The sequence below is a fragment of the Thermobia domestica genome, chromosome 9 (assembly GCF_964235325.1).
Source record: "Thermobia domestica chromosome 9, izTheDome1.hap1.1, whole genome shotgun sequence".
Taxonomy (NCBI): Eukaryota; Metazoa; Arthropoda; class Insecta; order Zygentoma; family Lepismatidae; genus Thermobia; species Thermobia domestica.
In genome coordinates this window covers 181,882,936-181,908,226 of record NC_137462.1, presented here as the reverse complement: position 1 = coordinate 181,908,226, position 25,291 = coordinate 181,882,936, and the positions used below count along the sequence as shown (strand labels likewise).

The 25,291-nt window shown below is 32.9% G+C and overlaps 1 protein-coding gene across 7 annotated transcripts in view; it reads left to right on the top strand.

Moving 5' to 3' along the window:
* The window catches only part of RyR (Ryanodine receptor), a 395,937-nt gene that overhangs the window by 73,604 nt on the left and 297,042 nt on the right, over nucleotides 1-25,291 (top strand). For all 7 annotated transcript variants that reach the window (XM_081725586.1, XM_081725584.1, XM_081725582.1 and 4 more), the window contains exon 2: nucleotides 15,810-15,914. In XM_081725586.1, the coding sequence (XP_081581712.1) occupies nucleotides 15,810-15,914 (105 nt within the window). The remainder of the gene's footprint in view (nucleotides 1-15,809; nucleotides 15,915-25,291) is intronic.

Below are 25,291 nucleotides of genomic sequence, written 5' to 3'. Positions count from 1 at the left end.
GTATCAACTATGAATGAGTGTATATTTGGTTATTACATCGATATAGAGTTTATTTACATTTTTCACAGCTTGTATAGCTTTTTAATATATTAATTTACTACTAGTATGCCATATCGTCCTAATCGGAGCACATACTACTGCATAGTGGGGTTTACAAAGAGTATGTCGTGATAAAGCTTAATTCAAATGTTATAAATTTATGTCCGAAGAAAAAGAAGATAGAATGAAAAGTGTTACCTGTACGTGGATATAAATCTTACCAAAGATATCTTATGACAAGAACATAATCTTATGAAAAGACAACGAACTTAATGTCTGTTTAATGCATGACCATGCTCAGAGTGAGGTGAATATCCAACCATCAAATACTATTGCTGTTGTCTTTAAGAATATAATCGTTTTTTTCTGTTCTTTTTTGTTTTTGTATAAAAGGTTTAAATTATTCTTGTATTATTAAAACAAAAACAGAAATATTTTAGAAGTTTCTTTTTTAAAAAAAGAAAATTATAAATAAAATATTTAAATTTTAAAAATTAAAAAAAATACATTCAACGTATCGAAGGTTAAGATGGAAAAGTAGTTTCGTTCCAATTAGCAAAAGAAGTAGGGCTTTTGTGACAGGAGTTTCCGATTTAACTGCCAGTTGAAAACGACAGATTTGTTTATTTTGGCCATGAACTAGTTGGATCTTGAACAGAGGAAACATACGTTATATTTAATACAAATAAACTTACATTCTATAATTAAAATGGTAACGATTTTCAATAATTTTCAATAACTATGTATTTATATTCTTCCTTTTACATTAGAGATTTAAAATTTTCGATATAGAAAATTTACATTGTATAGTGACTATCGTAATAGTTTAGATGTCTATTCTATTTTCACTTATCGCTTATACTATTGGGACCATGATGTACTATTGGCCCATGATGTATTATACTATTGAGCCCATGATGTACTAGATTTACTATTAGGCCCATGATGATCATGTGAAGGTCCTTCAAACCATAATGGAGCTTACCACTGGCCTATCGTTGTTCGACTGTGCACGTCTCGGGCAGCAATTGCCCTGGAAGACGACAGATTGTGACTCTTCCATAGATGCAATGAAGGTAGTGTTGTAATTTGTTGGTGTCCGATGAATCATATCGGACCAAGCAGCGTTGTGTCGTTGCCCGGCGGTCCAATGACAATGGACATTTGCTCATTTCAATCGTAATAGACGATACTGTGCGATTAACATTGGTAGACATTTGGGATGTCGGCTGTGGTGGAGGCCCATATCTAACAGTGTATGATGAATTATGTGCTCTGACACACTCTTGCTTTGTCCACTGTTAACTCTGTTGTTAATTATTTCACAGTTTACATCCTAGTCTGTTTTTGTACCAGCGTCAACAGTCTATGATTCTGATATTTTAATGAGGTGTGGTCACTCTACGTCTTGCCATTTGGTGCTAGTTTTACCGTCATTTTTCACCTTTGGAAGACACCAACCACAACAGCTCGTGAACAAGTGGCTCTATTTCCAAGATGTTTGTTCCCAACTGACTGACCAGCACAAACTGTCCCCTATGAAACTCTGATAAATTGTCAGCCTTCCCATTCTACGTACAAGCACCACTGTGGTTGGTCTGGGCCTCCGGGTCACACCTGATCTAAAAAACGAGATCCAGTTCCAGATGGCTCGGACAAAGTAGTGACCTACGACTCGTTCCATCACTGTTTTTACAGTAATTCGAATTAAAATAATCTTTCATAATACTATTTGCAACTTATTACATATAGAACTAATAAAGTTATCTACATTTTACTGCATTTTAGTGTTTACAGATTCAGAATTTATATGGAAATTGCTCAATTTTATTTTTGATAGTATATATATACACTTTATTCCAGATTTCAACAATTTTTTCTGGTTATAACAACCTCCTGAAAGGAACACTACCTGTCTTCACTTGGCGAGCAGTTCTATCGTGCCCCACGACTCTTACGTCATCCCAATGACTTCATTTTAAAAGTAGCGGGTAAACAATATTTTGTGCCTCTAATATGAGAGGAATATAGCCATCAAAAATCTTCCCAAAGAGTCTGAGATTGGACGTTGATCATAATTTTGAAAACAATATTAAGCCATCGTGTTTGCTTTGGGAAAAGGTCTCATATATAAGACAAATTACTGTTATAAAACTGTTATGAAGCTTTTAAAAGAAGAGAAAACATAAATTTCACACAGTTTTCGAGAAAAATAATAACGCTTAATTTTTAAATCGTTACCAATTTTTTTAACGATTGTTATCAATTAAAAATTAGCATCTGTAAAATCTAATTGGTTAAATTAGAAATCTCGTTAAATTTTAACGAATTAATTACTAGCCTGCTCAAAATACGCTTAGAGATTTCCTTGGAATCTCAAATTCTCAGGAACTCCACCTTTGAATATCGTGCTAGAGGCCTCAATTACACCAACTCGTCTGAAAGAAATAGATAAGTTTTGATTTTAAATAATTGTTCCTATTGTCAAAACAATACACCAAATATCTTTCTGGCTTATATAAATTATTGGATGCCAGAAACCAATAGCAAACATGCTATATTTTACACTGAAAACTAAATAAAAAGAAAACCAAAAGGCTATACGTTAAGAAAAAAAGAAAATAAAGAAAACTCTTTTAAAAAAAGATATCACGGAAGGAAGCAGTTAATTTTCAGTTTAAGACATACAATAACAAGGAGCAATCCAAAATCTTTAATGTTGCGTGTCGTGTCTTGAAGTCTAACAAAATGCAGTGAACAAAACCGCACAAGTAAAATACAGTTGTTTGCTAATTCCGCATTGCAACGTTCTTCTCTGTTTCCATGAATGCTCTTTTTTGTTTATGTATGTACATTTGCACCCACAAAAACACTGCAGTCGAAACAAGCAAGAAGGAGGCAAAGTTTGTTGTTGACGAAACTTTACCTGAGTTTATTTATGGAACTTTGACAGGGGTCGTCTCTGGTCGAGGTTAATTTAATGGCGGAACAAGCCTCGGATACTTCTTGTAATGATAGCAGGTGTCTTTCAAGATATATTTAACTCATCGCTATAGTATGACTCAAGATTCAAGTGCTACAATACTTATTGAAGCTAAATAATAATTTTAAAACCATCAATATTGTTTACTATATCAATATTACAGCAAAGTCTGGGTCATATGACAGTCTTATTCATAGCTGGGAAATAAAAAATAAAATCCGGAATTTTCGCATTTACAGTTGGATAGTCGTTTTAATTAAAACAAATAGCACAATTTTACTTTCCCCTTCAAAATAACTATGAAAAGACATGTAAAATATGAATTCGGACTTAAATAATTAGATGCAAAACTATTACCAGTCTAATTTACATTATTTATGATCTATGCTGTATGTTCTCTCAGTAAAAGTACTTATGCATTGTTTTACTACGAGTTAAAAGTGCTCAAATTGGAACTGGAATAATAACTTTTAAAGATAACGATAAATCTTTATTATTATTACTATTATTATTATTATTATTATTATTATTATTATTATTATTATTATTATTATTATTATTATTATTATTATTATTATTATTATTATTATTATTATATCTTCATCTCGATTCTTTATTGAATAAAGATGTTACTGTGGATACTTGTGTGGATTTTTCTGGTCTTGTGAAATTTGAATAAATTTATCTGATTATCTCAAGATCATTCATGCTTTTTTTTCGCGTGTAATACAAAATAAAACTTAGCCAGATGCTAGAAACGACATTTTTGAGCTCTCTGTATTTGCAAGCAGTATTGGAGATAAGATAATTAAAGGTTAGATATATAAACTGGTTAGAATATTATTCGAATCGAAATAATATTATGAGGGACTGGTGGAAAGTATAATGAAGGAAAAACAGGGAGGGATGAAGAAGAGTACAGGTAATAAGAGACAGCTCGTGAGGGAAGTCTCATTTGCAAAATTAAGCCTCTTCTCTAACCTCAGCCCCACTTTTTAAAAATTTTAGTGATTAAATTAAATACAATGAAGAATATAAAGAATGTAGAAAGTAGGCTAGGTAGTATTTAACTTTTATATACAATAATAATTCTTTTCAATACCTTTCGTGTAATGTTTAAATTTGGGTGCCTACACTGAGAAAAAAGTACTAGGATTTCCGTGTGGATACATCGTATTTACGCGGATGCGCTCCTTAAGTAATGTAATTTCATGTATAAAAGTACAGCAGGTGGGAACACCATGCAAAGTCTGGAGTTCGGCGTCTGGATTTCGTGTTAAAAACATCTTTCCTCTCTTTCCTTCTCACAGAATGATATGACGTCTTATTACTCTCGTAAGGTAGGGAGTCACAGATTTAGAAAAAAAAAAGAAGAGGGAAGAGTCGCAGGAAGGTGGTAACAACATTATATACGTAAGTTACCACCGTCGGAATGGGCATGGCGTTAATTCTAGATTTGAAATGGTGGTCCCACAATACAAAAGTTTCGCTGGACGGTGGTGTAGATCGTACTACAAATGAAACAACATTACTTATTGAGGTGACGCACATAACCTGGTAAAAAACAGCATTTACATGCCGACTGGATTATGCATTTTTCTCCGGGTAACAAATTACGCAGAAAAAAAAAACGTATGGCGTACGTAAAAATGTAGGCTACATGCATAAATCCTGTAGTTTTGGACTATATATAACATTCTGCAACATATGTATGACTGAAAACGTATGTTTTATAATACTTTCCGTATAAGCGTTCCATCTATGCGTACTTTCCATATGAAAGAAAGAACTGTATATAGACGGTAATAATCTCACATATAGATGGACGTATGTAACATATAGAATTGTATGTAACATACGTAATATACGAAATATTCTTACATGTCAAACATCCTGCAGCGGCATGATGTAACAACTAAGCAGAAAAAGTGCAGTACGTATGTAGCATATGGATAACGTAAGCTCCATACAGATTTCCATAGTAAACATAAGGATTCCGTATACTTGTACAATATACCGCAATCCGGATAATGGATTTTTCTCACTGTATGACATCATAGATCGCACATCCAAATAACTGATCTATAAGAAAAGGTTACTAGTTTATTTAATAGCGTTTTATAGATACTAGCTGATTCACTTTTGGATTTTTAAAAATCTTCTTCAATTTTTCTAAGTTATTCATATAAAATTCGAAAAAGTGTTTGAGGAGAGAAAACTTCCTTAATGCAATAATTGCAGTTATTATTACATTATACTCTACTAAGAATTTGTATATTAGATATTTTTTCTTCCTTTCGTTTGAAGCGATAAAACTACATTATATCAATGCAACTTGCTACCCAGCAGTCCGCATCTGGTTATAGTATTCAAGCAGCTACTATCCTATTTAAACCTTTATGTGAAAGTACAAGTCAGCTCCAAAAAATAAATAAAACATTTCAGTTTAATTCCACTATTATGCCCTTTGAGCTAAGGAAGACAGATGAGTAAGGCAAGTAAGTGATGATGGCAGAATTGGCGGAACGAAATGTGGGAAGACACGGGAGTGCCCCGAGAAAACTCACGGACACCATGTTGTCCACCATAAACTTACTTGACTGGGAATTGAACGAGGGACTCCAGGCACCAGAGGTAAGCGGTCTAACACAGAGCCACCGTGACCCCTAAAAGTCAGTTCAATTCTGTAGTTTCTGATAACTTTTGAGTTTCTGACCTTATACATTGTTAATAATAGTAAATCAATCTTTGGAAAATGGTCATACATTGTAGATGCTCTAATTAATAACGTTTAAAAAATCTTTCGACAATATCTAACCAATTTCTTCATATATAGTGCCTTTTGAAGACACTTAAAGGGGATGTGGTATTTTGGGAGACTTCCAAAATTTTTTCTAGACACTACAAGTAATGGTAATAAAAACAACATAGAACACCTGTTATCCCTCAAAAATTGGCTGAAAAGAAAAAGCTGCTCACTCCAAGAGCAAATTCCATTTCCACAGTCTTTTGTACGAGCAAACGTTAAGCAAATGCTACTCAGTTCGAATAAAACGATGTTTCTAATTAATTACTACTTTGAATTGCAACACTGCTTGGCTAATGAAGGTCATGAAAATTATAGAGGAAACGAAAAAGGCAACATGGAAATGAGATTACCTTGCTGCTCCGTATCTCTTAATGGTAATGAAGCGTTTTGGTAACGCAGTCACGATGAGTGATGAACGCACGCTAAACGAATCACTAGTGCAATGAGCACTCAAGATAATTTATATAATTAATATAATTGTATTCATTTAGCTAAAACATAGGCATTTATATACCTATAAGCGTGAAATATCCTATGGAACTTTTTGATTCAGAACTGAGGCGTGGTTACCCTTTTAATATATGTATTTGAAATAAAACTCATTTCGGAAGGGAAAAAATATATGTTACTGGATAACAGAATCACCATAGTTTTTTATGACATTTTATAAATAATCAACGATATGCAAAATTCCGTTTTCTATAAAAGTTTCGTTCTTAGAGGCGAAAAATTGCTCCAACCTCTTTTATACCATCTTTGAATCGGAAGAGGCTGTGTTCTATACATCACAGTAAGTGGTAGGCAGTAGCGGATATATCAGGTGAATATGGGTGATGAAGCACAACTTCACTTTCTAGCTGCGTTTTTTTTCTTTTTTTATTTGAGTCGATCTTGCAGATTGTGATCTGGCATTATAGTGAAGCAGCATTTCGTCTTTTCGATTGATAAGAGATGCATGTTTAGCAAATAATGCTTGAAACAAGCAGTAAACGATCATCGTTATAGTTTATTTTAATTAGTTCAAGTGAATAAATTTGTGGATATTCTACCATACCGATACACATAATATAACTTCTTGAGGCTGAAGTTCATCTTTAGAAGATGAACCTCATGTTTGCTTTGGTCAATATCGTTGGTTCTTAGACTTCTTATTTTTATGCAGAATTCTTGTTTCATCACCAGTTACAATGCACTCTGAGAAGATCTAATTTATTTGTCTTATCCAGTTTTACCTTACTCATCATATAAGAGGGTACGAGTATGCATTGTAATTGTTCGTCTCTGTGCTTTATTGTTGTCCGATAGTTCATGAGGTAACTATCCTATCTGTGAGCCTTGCAAACTTTCTGTAAATGCTCTTGCACATTTGACCACGATAAAATGAGTATGTTAGATAATTTCTCTATTCTTTGACGTAGATCTAACTCAGACAAACTATTCATAACAATATTACCCAGGTAGTTACTCTTCGATATCGAGGACAATCAGAATTATCAATATTATTTTAGGCAAATCTCCTAAAACATGACGGGCATTGCTAACTTTCAATACTTTCCATATGTACAGCAAATGATGTTGATTGCCTTAGAAACACTTCGTTGACTAAACAAATACAGTATACAAGTACAAAATTACTTTCTTCTGCTTTTATCCTCGCTAGCTATTAAGGAACAGACATAAATGTTAAAAATGTATAATGTTTAAAATCAACTTTCACAAGAAGGTGTATCGTTACTATTTAAATAACAAAGATTATTACGGTTTATTTTTAACTGCTATTAGCATAATTGCTTGCCCATGCACACTACAAAAATAATTTATTATTTCCCGGTATTCTCAATATTTGGCTCAGCGTATTTAAACTTTTCGAGATGAAATGCTTCTACTTATCAAGAAGACTTTTCAACATTTGGATAAAAGAGGTTGGTGTTGTAGTAGATTGTAGATTTTAATTATAAACAGGTGGATTAAATTCCTTTAGCAATACATTAAGGGTTTGTTTGTGCTATTTGCCTTGTACAACTGAGGTAAGCCCTGACTGCCTAAGTCAGGATAGCCAATGGCGGGATTCGAGCCCCGAAACTTCTGATTGTTGGGTGATAGCCCTAACGCTATGCGTTCAACTATATTGGATTCTGCAAGGTCAATAAAATGTTCTCTTAAAGAGAGTAAAAGTATTTCTAATTACTTCTGAAGTACCTACAATTTTTATTAAAGAATGGTTTATGAAGAAACACTATTGAATTATTTTTATGGGTTAAGAAAAGTGGTCCATACCATAAAATAAATCAATATTTTATGTTTTCATGTAAGAATTGACTGCAGCTTATCGTCGGTTTTTAACACTGAATCTATATACGGGCTCAGAACCACCACCTGAATTTGTATCCCCGACTTTGTACCCTCACGGAAATCGAACCCAGAACCAAGTGCACAGAAATAATTTGGTCACAAAGGAGCACACTTCTCAATATAGTAAATGGTGTGTAGAGCTTTGTTCCCAACTCCGGCGCCATTTACCACAAATGAGGCTATAATATGATTCCTTTTATCGCTTCTGTAAACGCTATTGACCAATGCCATTTTTATTGTATGTGAAAATAAGAACTGAAATGAAGATGAGTGAACAATCAAATGGTTAAGTTTTTATGTGCTGTTAATAAAGTGAAGATGTTTGAGTTTCATTTTCGCAAACACATTTCACGTTTATGTACGTATATATTAGCCTGTAACTCATCGTATTTTCTTTCTTCCCATAATACTGATGTCTTATGGAACTTAATAAACATTATTTGTATTCAGTGACGTCAAGTGTCTCTGCTTGCGTCAAACTCGTGTTGTGGGTTGTAATTGATAGTAACTGATTCACAGCTCCAGTATAATGAACGATGCACCTGAAGCTATCCACGACCCATTTGCAACGAGACAGCTGAAAATGCAAAAGCAGTAAAGCGAAATGTTATGCAGTAGTGATGATAGCCAATGATTCCTAACCTTTTTTGACTGATGGTACACTTTGCAGAACGCCTCCGACATCGCTACACAAGTCTGTTTTTTTAATTAATAATAATAGTGTATAACTAAACTTTTCATAAAGTAGTCTGTCTCAACATTGATTTTAGCTAATGATTTTTAAGTTCTAAAATTTCAAGACACATCCTATGGGACTGCGCCACACACAGTTGGCTTGCACTTGTAGCAACGGTTCCAACTTCCAATCTTAAGATTTTAAAAAGGAAAAAAAAGAGAGAGAATTGATGTTTCCGGAGGTCAATAAGTAACGATTCTTTGGATCGTAAGAGCGTTTAAATGTTTCAACATCTGTTTAGAAAAGAGAACATTTATGTAGTTTCTTAACCTAAAATCAATGAATCCAGAAAGATATATTACTTTTTTCCGCAATCTCGGCGAAACCAATATTTCCTCAAATGGGAAAACAAATATTTCTTCCGAAAGTAAATACGATATAAAAGTAAGAGAATATTATCGTGGGTACTTTTCACATAGGTTTGCACTTCAGAAAATATATATATATTTTTAGAAATGCTTTCAAGCAAAGATACGAAACCAATTTTCTCTGCTTTTGGGATAATTTGACAATTTCGTCTGAATACAACTTTGCGTGTTAGGACAACAAGGATAATAGTCTGGTACCTTATGATAACAAATGTTGTGGCCAGACTTCTTAAATTTGTTTTCTTTATGCTGTTAAAAATAGCCTATAATAAGTGAGGAAACCATAGAAGTGTCTTTTTTAATTTCTGCAAAATGAATGATAAGAATTAAGGAAATACAAAGTTTAAAAGGAACCAAATAGTTTAATTTAGGGAAACAATTATCGTAGTAAGTTTTGGTGGTTATTAAAGTAAGTTAAATCAAACTGGGACCGCAATATATAAATTATATGTGTTACAATGTTTGTATTCTAGTGATGTCATATAGATCTTATCGCGGGCAAATACTGTGTTATGTTTGTATTTGAGCGAGGATTATCGCTATAACTGGCTTCAATTTGCTTTGATATTCCATCAATTTTCGTATCATTTATCATCCGTCACCCTTAATCTTAAAGTCATAAGAGAAAACTTAATTAGTATAATATATTTTTTATTTTAATGTAAATTCATGTTAATATTGAAATGTGGCCTTGATGTATTCAAAACTATTGCAGATATGTTATATATATTATATGGACTGAACTTAGATTTGAAAGAAATATTTAAGAATTTGTGCATGACCAAAAGAACAGAAATTATCTATATATAGCTAATAATCTTGCAGAGAAATGTTTGAAGTAATCGGCAGATATAAAATGTTAAACTTACACGTGTTAGATGTGTAAAACGAGTTAACGTAAATAATGTAGATAATTTGCGTAGTACGAATGAGTGCACAGAATATATTGAAAATTAGTAAAATACATAGAGTGAAAACCTAATATGTAATGGTGTTATAGAGTAAATGGTGAACATCAAAAATTAAAGCAAGATAATGCTAGCAGTTTTTTTCAATGAACCCGGAGACGATTTTCAACTTCCCTTTATATTACGTACTGAGATAATACATTAAAACTACTATATTAAATCCGGGAACGTCTAGTAACCTTAAAGGAGAACCATGGAGTTATGTTGGATGAAACTAAATGGTCACTGCATACTGAAAAGAAAATTTAGCGTTATATGATTACTAGTCATAAGAATTAAAGATAAAACTGATATATGCAGTATACATATGGAGTCAATAAATTTTATTGAACTTCTTAATTATGTCTGATTTTATGTGTTTCTTAAATGTTCCATGTACTTATAGTTTTCATACACTAATCAGTTTCACATAATTATCGTTGAAACACTTTGTGGATTTCCCTTTAGGGATATATTTTGACGGGCTACATTTATTTGCTACTTTTTGCAGCAAAATATTCTCTTAAAAAATAAGATCAAAGAAACTGAAATTGCTGGATCTGTAGTAAGACAGTTTCAATTTATGTGACAGGAAGTAACTTTTGATTATGATTGCAGCTGACAGATCAGTACTTTATCCTAGAATAAAATCCACTTTTCCTTTATCGTTTACAAAAAGGAAAAAAATCTGGATAGAATGCTTAACGTATAAAATGCAGATTAGAGTTCCACTTTTTGTCCCTTGTTCAGGGATTTCAGTATGCATGAAGAGTTGTTGGATGAGGGTCTTCGTACGGAGATGCAACTGGTAGGATTATTGATTTGTCGAAAGCTAAATCACAGCTACACGAATTCTCGTCGTATCTTAAAAGTTTCAACTTATACTGTGCAAATAAAGATTTGTTCTTATAAGTAAAACAAAGTATCTCTCATTGTAAATAATCATAAAAAACGAAACGATATTTTCAAGGTAAACAATAATTACAATGGAAATAAGTACAGAAAGTACTGAAAACATTGACTTTTACACCATTAGTGAAAGTCCTAAAAGCACTTCGAAAAAGAGAAAATCCTTCAAGATAATACTTTCATGAATGCATAGTCTGGTCTAGCTCAAGCTGTCTCACTCTGCATCAGAATGAGAAGCATGTAATATAATCCCTTCCCTTATCGTCATGCAGCGCTTAGTATGTTTGCGGATTCAGAGAAATATCCATGACGTGGTTCCATTTCTCCGTGCCAATAAAGCTTGCTCAGTGGGCAATTGCAACGGCGCTCCGTGAAATGGCGAAAACATGAACAACAACTTTGCTTAAGTGTTCGTTGTATTTTAAGATTTAAAGCGTCTTACCGCTAAAATCCATATTTCAAGCGCAAAATATTTTTTTCCGTCTTTTGATAACCCATCGCATGATCCTGCAGATTCAAGGTCGTGTCTTCATTTTATACATGAAATAATCCATCATATTAAATAGATCTAGACTTAATTTTTTAAAGAAAAAACTAAAGAATAGTTTTTTAAATCTGTACAAAATGTATCGTTCTTCTTACTGCAGCTCTGCACAACGAGACTAAGAATATTTAATGTTGCAGATTTACTGAAAGTTAAAGGCCTACTATAAAACTAAATTATTACAATTTAGGATTCTTTCTAACAAGATACATTCGCGAAGTGTCCCCTCGGGATTCATGTAAAACTAATTTAAATGCAAAGTTCTCCATGGCTCAATGTGTATTGTACTAATTTTAGCGGCCCATATGGGTAATTTCATATTTATGAGCCTTCACATACCCGGAATTCAATTATACACTACTATAACGCTCGGTCACAAAATTGCTTTTAGTTTCTTTAGATGTAACTGAACATGAATGTGGGCATATGCAAAACAAATTCGATCAAGTACTGCTTCTCTGACATGTGTTTTCCACACCGGCCGCCATCTTGGATTCAACTTTCGTTTTTTCAAATGGGAATAGGTGCTTGTGATACATCAAATTCATATAAATTTTCTCGGAAATTCATTGGTGTAGTGAGTTTTACGGTAGCTTGTACCATTTGAGATATTACATGTTAAATCCCTCTAGACAGTTCGTGAATAGACATTGCAGACTAATATCAGTTACGCTTACGTTTTTGATGTTGACAAATCAAACAATTTCTAACTAAAAAAGTACTGTAGGTATAAACAAACTTTCTACAACATTGCTGTCATAATCTTACAATATTTCCGTGAGTGATTGTTATTACTTCCATGTTATACTAATTATAACAAGGAAGTATTGTATTATGAACAAAATGCCTAATGTAAATCTAGATACGACCAGATTTTGCTAAAGATCTACCATATCCTATTTACGTCTGTGTGTCTATGTATGTACGTTCAGAAAACATTTCGTCAACAATAAATCACGTAAAAGATCGCATATACAAATGTGGCCCTGCACAACTTTTTAATAGTTGAATTTTATGAAGTGCCTCACATTTAACATACAATACCTTGCAAATGGTGCAAGCTACCGTAAATCTCACTACACCAATGAATTTCCGAGAAAATTTTGTATGAATTTGATGTATCACATGCACCTATTCCCATTTGGAAAACGAAAGTTGATAACAATATGGCGGATCCAAGATGGCAGCTGGTGTAGATAACGCGTGTCAGAGAAGCAGTACTTGATCCAATTTGTTTTGCATATGCCCACATTCATGTTCAGTTACATCTAAAGAAACTAAAAGCAATTTTGTGATCAAGCGGTATAGTAGAGTATGAATTCCGGATATATGAAGGCCCATAAATATGCAAATTACCCGTATAGGCCGCTAAAATTAGTACAATACACTTTGGGCCGAGGAGAACTTTGCATTTAAATCAATTTTAGCCGAATCCCGAGTGGACACTTCGCAAATGCACCTTGTAAGACATTTTATCTTACAATCAATCACAGTATTACAGACGAAGGTAACAATGTTGTCAGGAATAAGGAATATTTATAACATATTGATAATACTGTTTTATATTTTTTGATGGAAATGAATTTGTAATATAATTCTGGTTATTTTTTGTTTCATTTAAAATATTTTGATCAAGATTTATATTAGACGTTACTTATAAATATCTACAATTATAATAAAATTATATTTTTAAAAAATTAGAATCCCTGTTCTTGTCATAATACATTCTTGATCACCTTATACAGTAGTATAAATATTATCTTAAGTACTCTAAAATAATTTCAATTAACGTAGCGGTAGGAGGATTTAAAAAATACTTTATCTTCGTTAACTGCGATTCGCCATCATACTAACTAATACTACAATTGTCACCTTCAGTCTATCTGTAGCGTAAAATTCCCTCCATGTTTTCTGCTCTTGGATATTTTACTCCACATTGCTTTAGCAATCTGTAGTTATTCATCTGATCATCTGGAAATCTATCTTGCTTTGCACATAATGTTATATATACCACATTAGAAAATAAACTTTATGTAATTTATTACTGATCACACATCAATATGATTTTGTGCAGCTACACAATATAAATGTTAATCAAATTTTTGGTTGAAAACAAAGTTTAAATCGAGTTGAATTAAGCTAAAATTAACGAAGAATGTCAATGAGTGATCACAAAAATGAACACTACAACATAATTTCCTAATTTACTTCACTTATAATCTGCAGAATTGTACAACTACCAACAACATTTTAGTATATACACCGTATATGTTGCCTTGTCAATAACTCTGGAATAAGTAACTCTGGAATAAGTAACTCTGGAATAAGTGTACAATTTTCAATCCAATTTTCTTTGATGTAGACATCTAATTCTCTATACAGCACCGAATATTGTACACTCATAGTTCAAATAGTTCGGAAGTTACTGATAGAACATGTAGATTGTTCTTATCTACTTTCGCTGGTGAGTTGATAGTATTAGCTGGGACAAAGAATTCTCAGTCTCTTTAAATACGTGATGCCTTTTGAAGAGAGTGGCTAAGATGTATTAGAAGATCCTTTCTATATTTCTCTCATTTTTCTCATTTCTTCGAAAAATTATGGTTGAAATCTTCAGCCAAGACTTTTAGCCGTAAGAGCTACTGGTTGCATAGGGAGGGGGAGGGGGAATCAGGAATCATGAACTTTGATCAGGTAAGTTCACTTATGTTGTTGACAATGTTTGCAAATGTGTTTCTGATTGTGTATTCACTTATTTGATCAAACATAACCTCTTCAAACACATTTATGTTATAAATATGAAATTATCTGAAACTCAAGGGTGCCGATTTCTCTGTAAATTTGTTCTCGGGCCCATTCAGATGCAGAAGGTGTATATATCAGGATTTTAAGACAAACTGCATTCAAATTATGCCAAATATTGTATATTCATAAATACAATAGGGGGGACCACATGAGTTTTGGGGGACTCGGGCCCCCGGCCCCCCAGGATCGGCGTCCTTGCTGTAACGTCATGACTAGAGCGCTTGCTTTCGGTTTATATAACCGCAAGTTCAAAGCTGCAGCGTGTACATCGCATCAGATACTACCAGTGTTACCAATTTGGAAGAAAAGTAGCTAAATCTAGGGGACTCGACCTCCATGATAGCGACAAAAATATTTTATCCGATTGGCGACTTTCTTGGTGATTTTTAAATGACGATTTAGCTACTTGCTTACAAATTTAGCGATTTTTTGCTGCAAACATCCTGTTCATCTGTAGAGAAGCATTATTAGTTCAAAACAGTTTTTATGTTCTTTTCTTTCTTTTTGTTTGTTTTAATCAGCGCAAGTGATCAAGAGTATACCGGTATATACCCATTCCCCCAGAATCCTGCATTGTTATACGTATTACCATTGCCCTCTACAGCCATCTATAAAGCATCACCGATAGCAACGAAGTTAGCTATAGATGCGTGAATAAAAGCGAAGTGGGTGTTTGTTACATTTGTCCTTTGGGATCTGTTAATGAATAATGTAAGTACTGTAGTGTTAATTATTTCAGAACTATTATAACTCCAAAATATGAACCAAAGTACCCGAAACAAATGATGATCCCTGAATTCAAGGATTGGTTGCACCCTGTTGACAAAGATGTGAACAGAACGTATTGTTTATTTTACATCTACAACTTTAAAACAATGCTTATAGACAACGGATTTCATAAATAACTTGTTTTTAGCGACTTTTGACCCAAAATTGGAGTCATTTCACCTCTCGTTTAGCGACTTTTTGTGTCAACATTTTGGCAACACTGGATACTACTTTCACTTGTTATTTGGATTTTAGTTTAATAGCATATTCGCTACTCTAACATTACGAAGATTTTGACTTAAGTCAGCATCACAATATCACAAATGAATGCAAGTTATATAAAATGGTGTATCAAATTGCATGTACGTAATGTTCTGCATGAATGTGCATGTGTTTGCATGCATGTTTACTTTTTTATCTGAATATGCAAGCGTTCCATAAATTTTATATTGTTGCCCTCTTTCTTATTATTTAAATGTTATTTCTCATAATATTTTTGTTAACTTGATGTCAATTATTTAGCTGATATTAGTTCTCTTCCTCTTACAGGAAGATATGGTGTGCCTGTCGTGCACCGCGACAGGTGAAAGGGTCTGCCTGGCCGCAGAGGGATTCGGCAATCGCCACTGTTTCCTTGAAAACATAGCCGATAAAGTAAGTGTACAAAGTATAAGTAACAGTTATTATTATTATTATTATTATTATTATTATTATTATTATTATTATTATTATTATTATTATTATTATTATTATTATTATTATTATTATTATTATTATTATTCAACAATAGACAATATTTAGTATATAGGAAGTTGAACGAGTGAGTTTGCCAGTGTATTATCGAAATATACTCTACTGTTCGAAACGGTGTAGGCCTACTATTAAGTATTTACATACTTACTATATACGTTAAATCCATTGAAGTCTTGCTTCTAAAGTTCACAAATATGGACCTCTTTCATTCTGTATGTTTTTAATCTGATATAATAACTATTATTGTTAGTTCTGTGCAAAACAGAAATGAGAAGTCCATGAAGTTACTAGACTCGTCATACTTATACTACATACTTTAATTAAAACCCAGTGATTGAAGTAGCTTAAAGAGGAAGCCGATAATTTACATTTCAGCCTAGAAGCAAAGAGTTAGGTTGTCCGAGATCTACGAATAGAATACGAAAAATTAAATAATCAAGTTTCGAAAGGTAATGCTATTAAAAAGATCAAGCAATTCATTTTTAAGTAAGATGAAATCCTATCCTACCCTACCCTAGATAGCAGTAGGGTAGTTCTGACTATGTCAACTCTTAATTGTGCCTAAAGGAGTTGTACGCAGCCTATCCTTTACACCACCACCCGTAGACTTCACTACATTGTTTCAAATAAGAACATTATTTATTAGGATCACATTAGTGGGCCTTACAAGATTGTAATGTTATTTGGATCACGCTAGTGGACAAAAAAGATTGTAATGTTATTCGGAGGATCACACTAGTGTTTCTTATAAGATTTTAATGTTAGTCCGTACCTGTTACTCCATGAGAGAAGTAAATTTACAAAACCCTGTAATTTAGCTTAGGTGCAATTACCAAAAAAACTTTACTAAAGCTTTACTGTAATAAAATTAATAAAATTATGTAGCACTATTGACATGCAGCTTATAAACCAATTAACATTGAATGAAGTTGTAAAATTTGTCAATAATGTAACAAAGTGACTGCCACTACTCGACAAAGGTACGTAAAATTTAAAGATTTCATTTCATTTTTTTCATTTTTTCGACAAAGGTATTGTACAACAGTAATTAGACAGTGGGTACTTTTCGTAGTAACACTGTTGCGCATGATGATATTTATTTGGGTAATGGATTATAGCTACTGGAAAGCCCATTTGTATTCTATCAGCAGCTAGTGGCACACACTGAAAGAGTTTAGGTTACAATATAGTTTCTCTTTACGGGAACAGATTAACAAAGGAAGTTTCACAATGGTTGTTCAAGATAATTCAAATCAATAATTTGAACAAATCAATCTTAATTAATTAGTTGTGATTGTAGTTTTGAGTGATAAGTACTACATTAACAGAACAGTCATTCTACTACTATTGGAAAAAATCACGATAATGTAAAGAAAGTATATTTTGGTTTATACATAATCCACGTAATTTTCATGAAATTATGGCCTAAATAAGTTAAACTCTTGTTGGCATAAACATGATGACTGTATACTTTCCTACAACACTAACGCTGATGATAAAGGCAGTCAGTTGCCTTTGAAATATCTGATAAAGTAAATAAAATGCAGAAAGTTTAACGTATTTAATATTTTAAGTTATTTTAGAAATTAGTTAAATAATGTAATAAACAATAGTTTATGTAAATTCTAATGCTCTAGGAAGCCAGACTAATTTGGTCTAAAAATTCTTTGCATACTAGTTTATCATTAGATGACATGAAATACTAAAATGATTTCAAAGAATAGACACATGTCTAAAATAAATTGCAAAGGAAGATGCGCAACGGAATGTCTGTTAAAAGTGCTTATTTCGTTCAAGGCTTTGGTCCAACATTGACAACAGCCTTTGGCTGACTTAGACAGCATTTGAGGAGCAACAGCAAAGAGACGGACGCACAAAAATAGGTCTTCGTACAAAATAACAACGGTCGACATGCTCCTCGTCCTCCCGGGCTTCGCAATGTTCCATCCTCTTTCGTTATGTCTCCTTCTCTTTCTGAATATTTCTAAGCAAATTTCCATTAAACCAAATAAAAAGTATATGTACTTCTCTTTTCTACGCATTTACTGAAATAAAATTGTTCAACTCATAATGCACGCGAAGACCTGAAACCAATAATGTATGAAAAAACCTGAGACATTAGTAAAGATAGATCTGATGTTAGGTTAAAGTGACTACTCTGTAATATCGAAAATATAATCAAAATGAACGTGGTGAACTTTGTTTTGGGGTTAGTCTTTGATTGAGTTTTAACAACATTTATTTGGCTATTTTCACTTTATATTACCTATACAGCAAAATCAGTGTTAAAACAGTTAAGTTTGTCGACTACTGTTAGCGTGCTATTTCAGCACCAAGGCCGATCTCTTCCTAAAGGATAATAAATACCTATTAACTGACAGTGAGAATTTGTATTAGTTATATTTTATTCTGCTATAAGTAAAGCTTTACACGGTTATTGAACAACGTGCGATATTTTCTATAGTCTTTTACGATAATACTTGTTTTGTGAACGTATGCATTTTCTGACAATATTTACATAAATAGAAGTCATGCTATCTGTTGTTCCTATGTGCACTTTGTTCCTGATACGAAATTAGTGCTTCCTTGTGAAAGACTACCAAAATGTATTAAATTAAAATATATACTTAATATTTTATCTACCAGTAACCAATAATAATTTCTTTTTCCGATCTCTAAGTGCACTGATAAAGTACTGGAAATAGTCTATTAGATTCATGACAATAATGTATTGCTTCTTTCTTTTAAAAGGAAACTATCTACAAACAATCATCGGCCGTGTTTCTAGATTAACTGAGCTCTATTTATCACTTGATTTCAGTATTTATATTATCATGGAAAGTTTGTATTTATTACTTCGAGTTAGATTTTTGTGCCTATATTACCGCTTATTTCTTGAATTATAAGTGCATATTCCTCCGCCCAATAATAATCCGTAATCTAATAATAAGCATTGGAATAATTTAAGCAAAGTATTTCATCAGTAGTAAGTGAGTGAGATCAGGTGTTAAAAAGCAAAAATTTGACTATAAGAAAAAAGTAAGTTAAAGATCAAGAAATAAGTTTGAATGCACAGAATTAGTAAATGGGAAATTATGAGAAAGGTAGAAGTCAAGTAGTGATGTCACAGTGCACAACACGTTAAACAGAGCTTGGCTTGGTTTTTGGTTAACCAAACTCCTTACCAAGGCAATTTTTCCAAGCCTAGGCTTAAATATAACATTTTATCTCGAATTAAATCAAGTATGGTTTAAGACAAATGGATACTTGAAAAATAGAAAATACCGTATTTAAGTCTTTATAGATTTCTCGAGTAGGAAGCAATTTAGTTTCATTTTAGCGTTATATTCTAAGGTCTGATTAGTATTTTACATCCTGAGCATTATGCTAACCCGCTAATCTCAACAGCAATGTGGGTAGTCTATCAAATAAGAATGATATTCATAACTACTCCCCTAGGAGTATATGGGGAATCGATTTTTGATGCTCCATATCTTGGGGCAAAGTGGATTGGTCAACTCCATCAACCAACTCGATTCCTAGCTTTTAACTCTCGCAGTAGCCAAAATTGATGGTGATTTTCATGGGGTAGTTCTTAAGATTTTGTTTCTCCCGAACGGACCCACGTTAAATAAGGATGAATGGTGGTCATTACTCGAAATCTCTTTACTACTTCGCTCTTTTATCGACAACACTAGCTGTAATGCCGAATTTAATTAGTATCATAGCAATAATCAGGGAGAAGGAAACTGCTCTTACCACAGCTCTATTGGCTTAATGGCCATGCCCAACTGTCTTAAGCAAATGGGCTGCAAAATGATTTCGAACTGAATTCTTAGATGTTCAAAAGAATAGTAATATAAAATTTATAATCTGTCATTTACGTTACAACTTTGACGAGCCGATTATTTAGAATAATTATGTTATACTTTCCCCGCAACATATTTATTTTCACCGTGTGTATTTTATCATTGTACTGAGAATCATTTTAAAGTTGTGTTTACGGATTACTTACTTTCGTAATGATTAGTATATTACAGCAACACTTACTAGTTACATAATATTTCGCAGCTGAAACTGAAACATGTATAGTAATATGAATCATGAAAAAGTGCTGCAATAAAAAAATTGAAGATTAGTTCTTTTTATATATATACTAAGATTCGTAACTACAATCACAACTACGAGAATTGTATCTCAGGGGATCAAGATGGCATCCGACTTTTAAGTATTGGAGCGTTATGCTCTTCAATTATTTCAATTTTAATTTAGAAAACAATTTTCGTTTTTAAGACATAATTTAGTTTGTTACAATCTTTATATTATATTATATAATTTTTACATATCCGGAGTCTCTATCCCCTGTTAAATTTTACAAATTAGTGTAAAAACAAGTGTTTCTGGAACAGGCTGATTCGTTCATGTTGGAACTGACCATCTATTCATTTAAAATTTTAACAGATAATATTATTGCAAAAATTGTGTAACTGTCGACTGGTCCTTTAAGACTGACTTGTTTTATATAAAAATCTCCCAGTAAGGGAGATAAACAGATCAGAACAGGGAATTCTACCTCGACTAAATGGTCAGGCTTGTCAACGCTTTTGGTGTTGGATACACAGATAGGAGTATATTGTGTCATTCAGATCCTACGTTAAGATGTACGTAACTTTGCTTCTGAAAAGGAATCTTAAAATCCAATAAATTACAAATTGTTCTAGAATATTATTAACGTTTAACCAGAACAATATGCAAAGACCAATATGCATTTACCAATCCATAGATGTGATTGAGCTCATCAAAATGATTTGGGTGAGTGTAGACCTTGTCTATAAAAACGATTTTTTTTTTTGTAATCTTAAAAACATGTTGAACAACACCCACGTCACCTATTAAGACGAAAGTGAGATTGCAGTATAAACTAATCAAGCCTTTTCATGTTTATGACACTATCAAGACGACAATGCGAAGATTGTTAATGAGATATAGCCACAATGATAGTTAACACTTATATTTTATTCTTTATTTAACGATAATGTCAACTCGATAGATCACGCTGAGCTGTACAAACTGACACAAGCTATTACATTCTTGAAAATAAGTTCTTATGAGTAGTTTTCGAGAAAAATGTATTTTTATGGTTAAAAATTCTCATTCGTTGCCAATCTGATACAATTATTAATGATTTTTTGTTGGAACAGATTATTTATTTATTTATTTATTTATAAGCTGTGTATGTAAAAAAATATACACTCTTAAGTAGAAAATCTTATCTACTGTTAGTTGTCTTCTCCTAATAATTACACACAGGGTCCTAACGGTGATGCCTATACTACTTGTAACGTTAACAAGTAAAAAAAAAGAAACAAAAAGATAGTATTAACAAAACACAACATTAACAAAAGAAGAGTTTTTCTTTCCACAAATTATTTTAGTAGAACTAGTCGGAAGACGTCTTAGAAAAAGAAACGACTTTGATCACAATTTTTGCTTTTAAAAATACAAAACTCAGAATATGTCATTTAAAAAAAAAAACATATAAAGATATACTGGTGTATATAGGTGTGAAAAGCAATCATTTTGTATTAGCATTGGTAAGATCAGAAGAAAAATGCAGAAGAGAGAACCCCGTTTCATTCGAATTTTCAATCTTGTGAATGTAAAGCATTTGAGTAAAGTGTCTCTTTCGCAAAGAAGTTTTAAGTAAAATCTTACATACCTTAGCCTATTGCAGACGTGGAGAAAAAGAGACCAGTCTCTTGAGAGACGTGAGTCGATTCTCTTATTTCTTGCCTTTTAGCTAATTGCGTTCAAATAAATATACGTTTCTTTCACGTTCAATATTTTTTAGTGTTAAAAAAGGACAGATTAAAGAAAGGAAGAAAAAAAGAAACTGTAATCCTACCTACTTTTCTGCAGCCTTCAAACCCACTTCCTCTTGTTCATAAGTCTTCTATGTACCCGAGGGAAATACAAGTGTTCAAAGCTTTATTACTTCTCTATTCATCCCTCGAAAAGAAAAGCATTCTATAGGTTTTTTTTTTCTTGTAACAAAAGATTGGATGGAAGAACTATTTCTAAGGAATTACAAATTTGTATTTGAATTTAGATCGTGTCTTGGACTCGATACAGTATCTCTTCTTCTTCCTATCACACAGTTAACTTCAGAAGCTGATTTCTCCATGTTAAATTCTTTCCTTTGCTTACACTTATTCTTGCTCTTTTCTCACAACATATCTCTTCCAATAATCAAACGAGGGTTATTCACGTCAAAAGAAGAATGTATTTATTTATTTTTTAGACAGGTAAAGAATACTTATATTCAGTGTAGTAGAAGTAGTAGTTCAATGGTAGAGCGCTCCTCTCAGTGCAAAGGTCCCCGATTCGATCTATGGACACTCGAGTTTGTAGTGGTCAACACATTCGCTGTTGGTTTTCTTAGGGCTCTTCCATATTTTCATTACACATTCCATAACCATTCGTTTTAATTAACCCTCCGTCTCTTTTAGTCAAACGGGGCATAATCGTGATACGTAAAACTAGGAATTTCATTTCTTCTTTTTTTTTAAAAGTTCAGTGTAATATTAATGTACTTTTGCCATCAATATTCTAATGATAATCGAATAGGACTTGTCTTGATACCTAAGCTACTGCAAAAACCAAGATGGGGACACGGTGGCTCAGTGGTAGAGCGCTTACCTCTGGTTCCTGGGGTTCCTGGGTCGATCCAGGCCAAGTAAGTTTGTAGTGGACAACACCATGCTCGTGGATGTTCTCGGGTTACTCCCTTTTCCTTCGGCTTTCTCATTCCACCAGTTCTTCCATCATTATTCACTTGCTTTAATTACCGTCTCCCTTAGCCTAACAGGTATAATCCTGGGACGTTAGACTCAAATATTTCATTTTCATTTGAACAATCAAATTTTAACTTATTTTTCCGAAAAATGTCTTAGGAAGGAAATGATCGTGGGCAATATTTTCAACATTTTCAATACTTATGCATATTTTCTACAAATATTTAATGCGTCTATCACTCAAGATATGCTTTTCTCACACGTTAAATATTTCCTAATCTAGTATTGTTGTGTTTGAGCCTTCTTTTCCATCATTATTAAAAACAGAATAACTTCCTTCGTAAATAGATTCGAGCTGTGCCAGTCAGATTCACACAACTCTGGCTTCTTGAGAGTTTGTTTTGAAATTGCGCTCTTATTCTTAGATAAAATTGCTGCAGGTTTGACATTTGTGTTCTTGAGAGAACAGACAATTATGGCAACCTTCCACCATCTTGAATAACAGCCAACACGGTTGACATGATAACAAACAATGATGTTAAATGTATAATGCAAATGCCTATATTTTATGTACTGTGGCCAGAAAAATGGAAACAAAGCCTATCTGCTCTTTTATCAAACCTTGTAGGTTTTGAAGGACAAACACCTGGTGCGTGCCTTTTCACGAGGTATTTCCAGTTTCTTTCATTTTATCATTTTACCAATTATTCCATTGTCATGCATTTACTTTTATCTCTTTTTAGTGGCGTACCTACAAGGGCGATTAAGTTTTAACCCCTCCTTGAACAAGGTATTTGAAAAATTACCACATTACGTAAGATATTTATACAAAATTCCTGAAACGATGTGGATTTGGAAGCTGATTTCGCCCACTTTTCGATGAAATTTTCTGTACACATAAAGGGGCGATTTCCAAGTTTTAACCCCTCCTTGAACAAGGTATTTGAAAAATTACCACATTACGTAAGATATTTACACAAAATTCCTGAAACGATGTGAATTTGGAAGCTTATTAACCCATTTTTTGATGAATCTGTTTTTATTTAAAGGGGGAAATTGTGAGAGTTTAAACTTAGAATTTGTTCGATTTCACTGCTTAATTTGATGTATATACCATTCGATTTCCTTCAAAGAGAAGAAAATGATTTTCCCCCTTATTTTGTATGTTTGACTTTTCTTTACCAAAATTTTTTACTCCTGTAAGGTGATCCCTTTGAGAAGAATTCAAGATAAATTTTTGCCATGATTAACGTGAAAATCTTTTGACAATCTTCGTTAAATACGCTAAGAAACGCCCTACATAATTCAAACAATCATTAGCTCAAAGAGAACATCTTGAAAAACTAGCGTGATTAGCTAGCATTTAAAAGGTTTTGAGGTTCAAATTCCGGAGCAAACCACCCTACGTTTTCCTCAGTCACGCAACTTAAACCATACTTTTCCAATTGAGGTCACGGCCATGTTTCTTATCCCACTAACACAGCAACAAAATAAATGATTTGGTAGAATAATACAGACAGATCATATACTGGTCGCTTTAAAAAATAAATTTGATTAAAATTCTTCCTTTATTCCAATTTTTTTTTCATATTACATTCATATTATTTTGTCCCGTGCATGTAAATTGGCTTCACGCAACCTCAGCCAGCACTCTTTCGTAACGTAAAATGTAATTTACTTAATGGTATGCTAAAGCTTTGTCATCATACGCTGCTGGGAGTTATATAGATGATTTTTTTTTCATTTGGGAAGAAGAAACTCATCAGTAGAGCGTTATGATGGTCTGTTCTCCAACGTGCGTCTTATAAAGGCTACGGCAGTTTCCATAAAATTACACACAAACTTAAGAGTTCAATACCTACTCTATGTTTGTTTCTGAGCCCACTGATTAGAATCGGTTAGTATTCTCTTTTTCTTTAAAATGAAATATTTCAGTTTAACATCCCACGATTATGCTCTTTGGGCTAAGGAAGATGATGATTAAAGCAAATGAATGATGATGGAAGAGTTGGTGGAATGAGAATTTGGGAGGAAACGGGAGTACTCCGAGAAAACCCACGAACACGATGTTGTTCACCATGAACTTAATGGGCGGGGATCGAACCAGGGACAACGCACCAGAGATAAACACTCTACCACTGAGCCACCGCACCCCTATCCTTTAAAATGAAATAATAATAATAATAATAATAATAATAATAATAATAATAATAATAATAATAATAATAATAATAATAATAATAATAATAATAATAATAGTTTGATGGTTTCTTTCTTTAAATCTATTTAAATATCCTTTGCTTTGTGAATATTAAATTCTGCTATATATTCGTAGTATTTATAAAATAATACTAACTTAAATGCGATTTATGTTTAAGGAGTTTGGCATACTAAGAATACTGTATTTACCCTATCATGTGTGCGTCTGTCCGCCCAGGAGACAAGAAATACTAAAGAACTACACGATCAATCATCACCAATTTT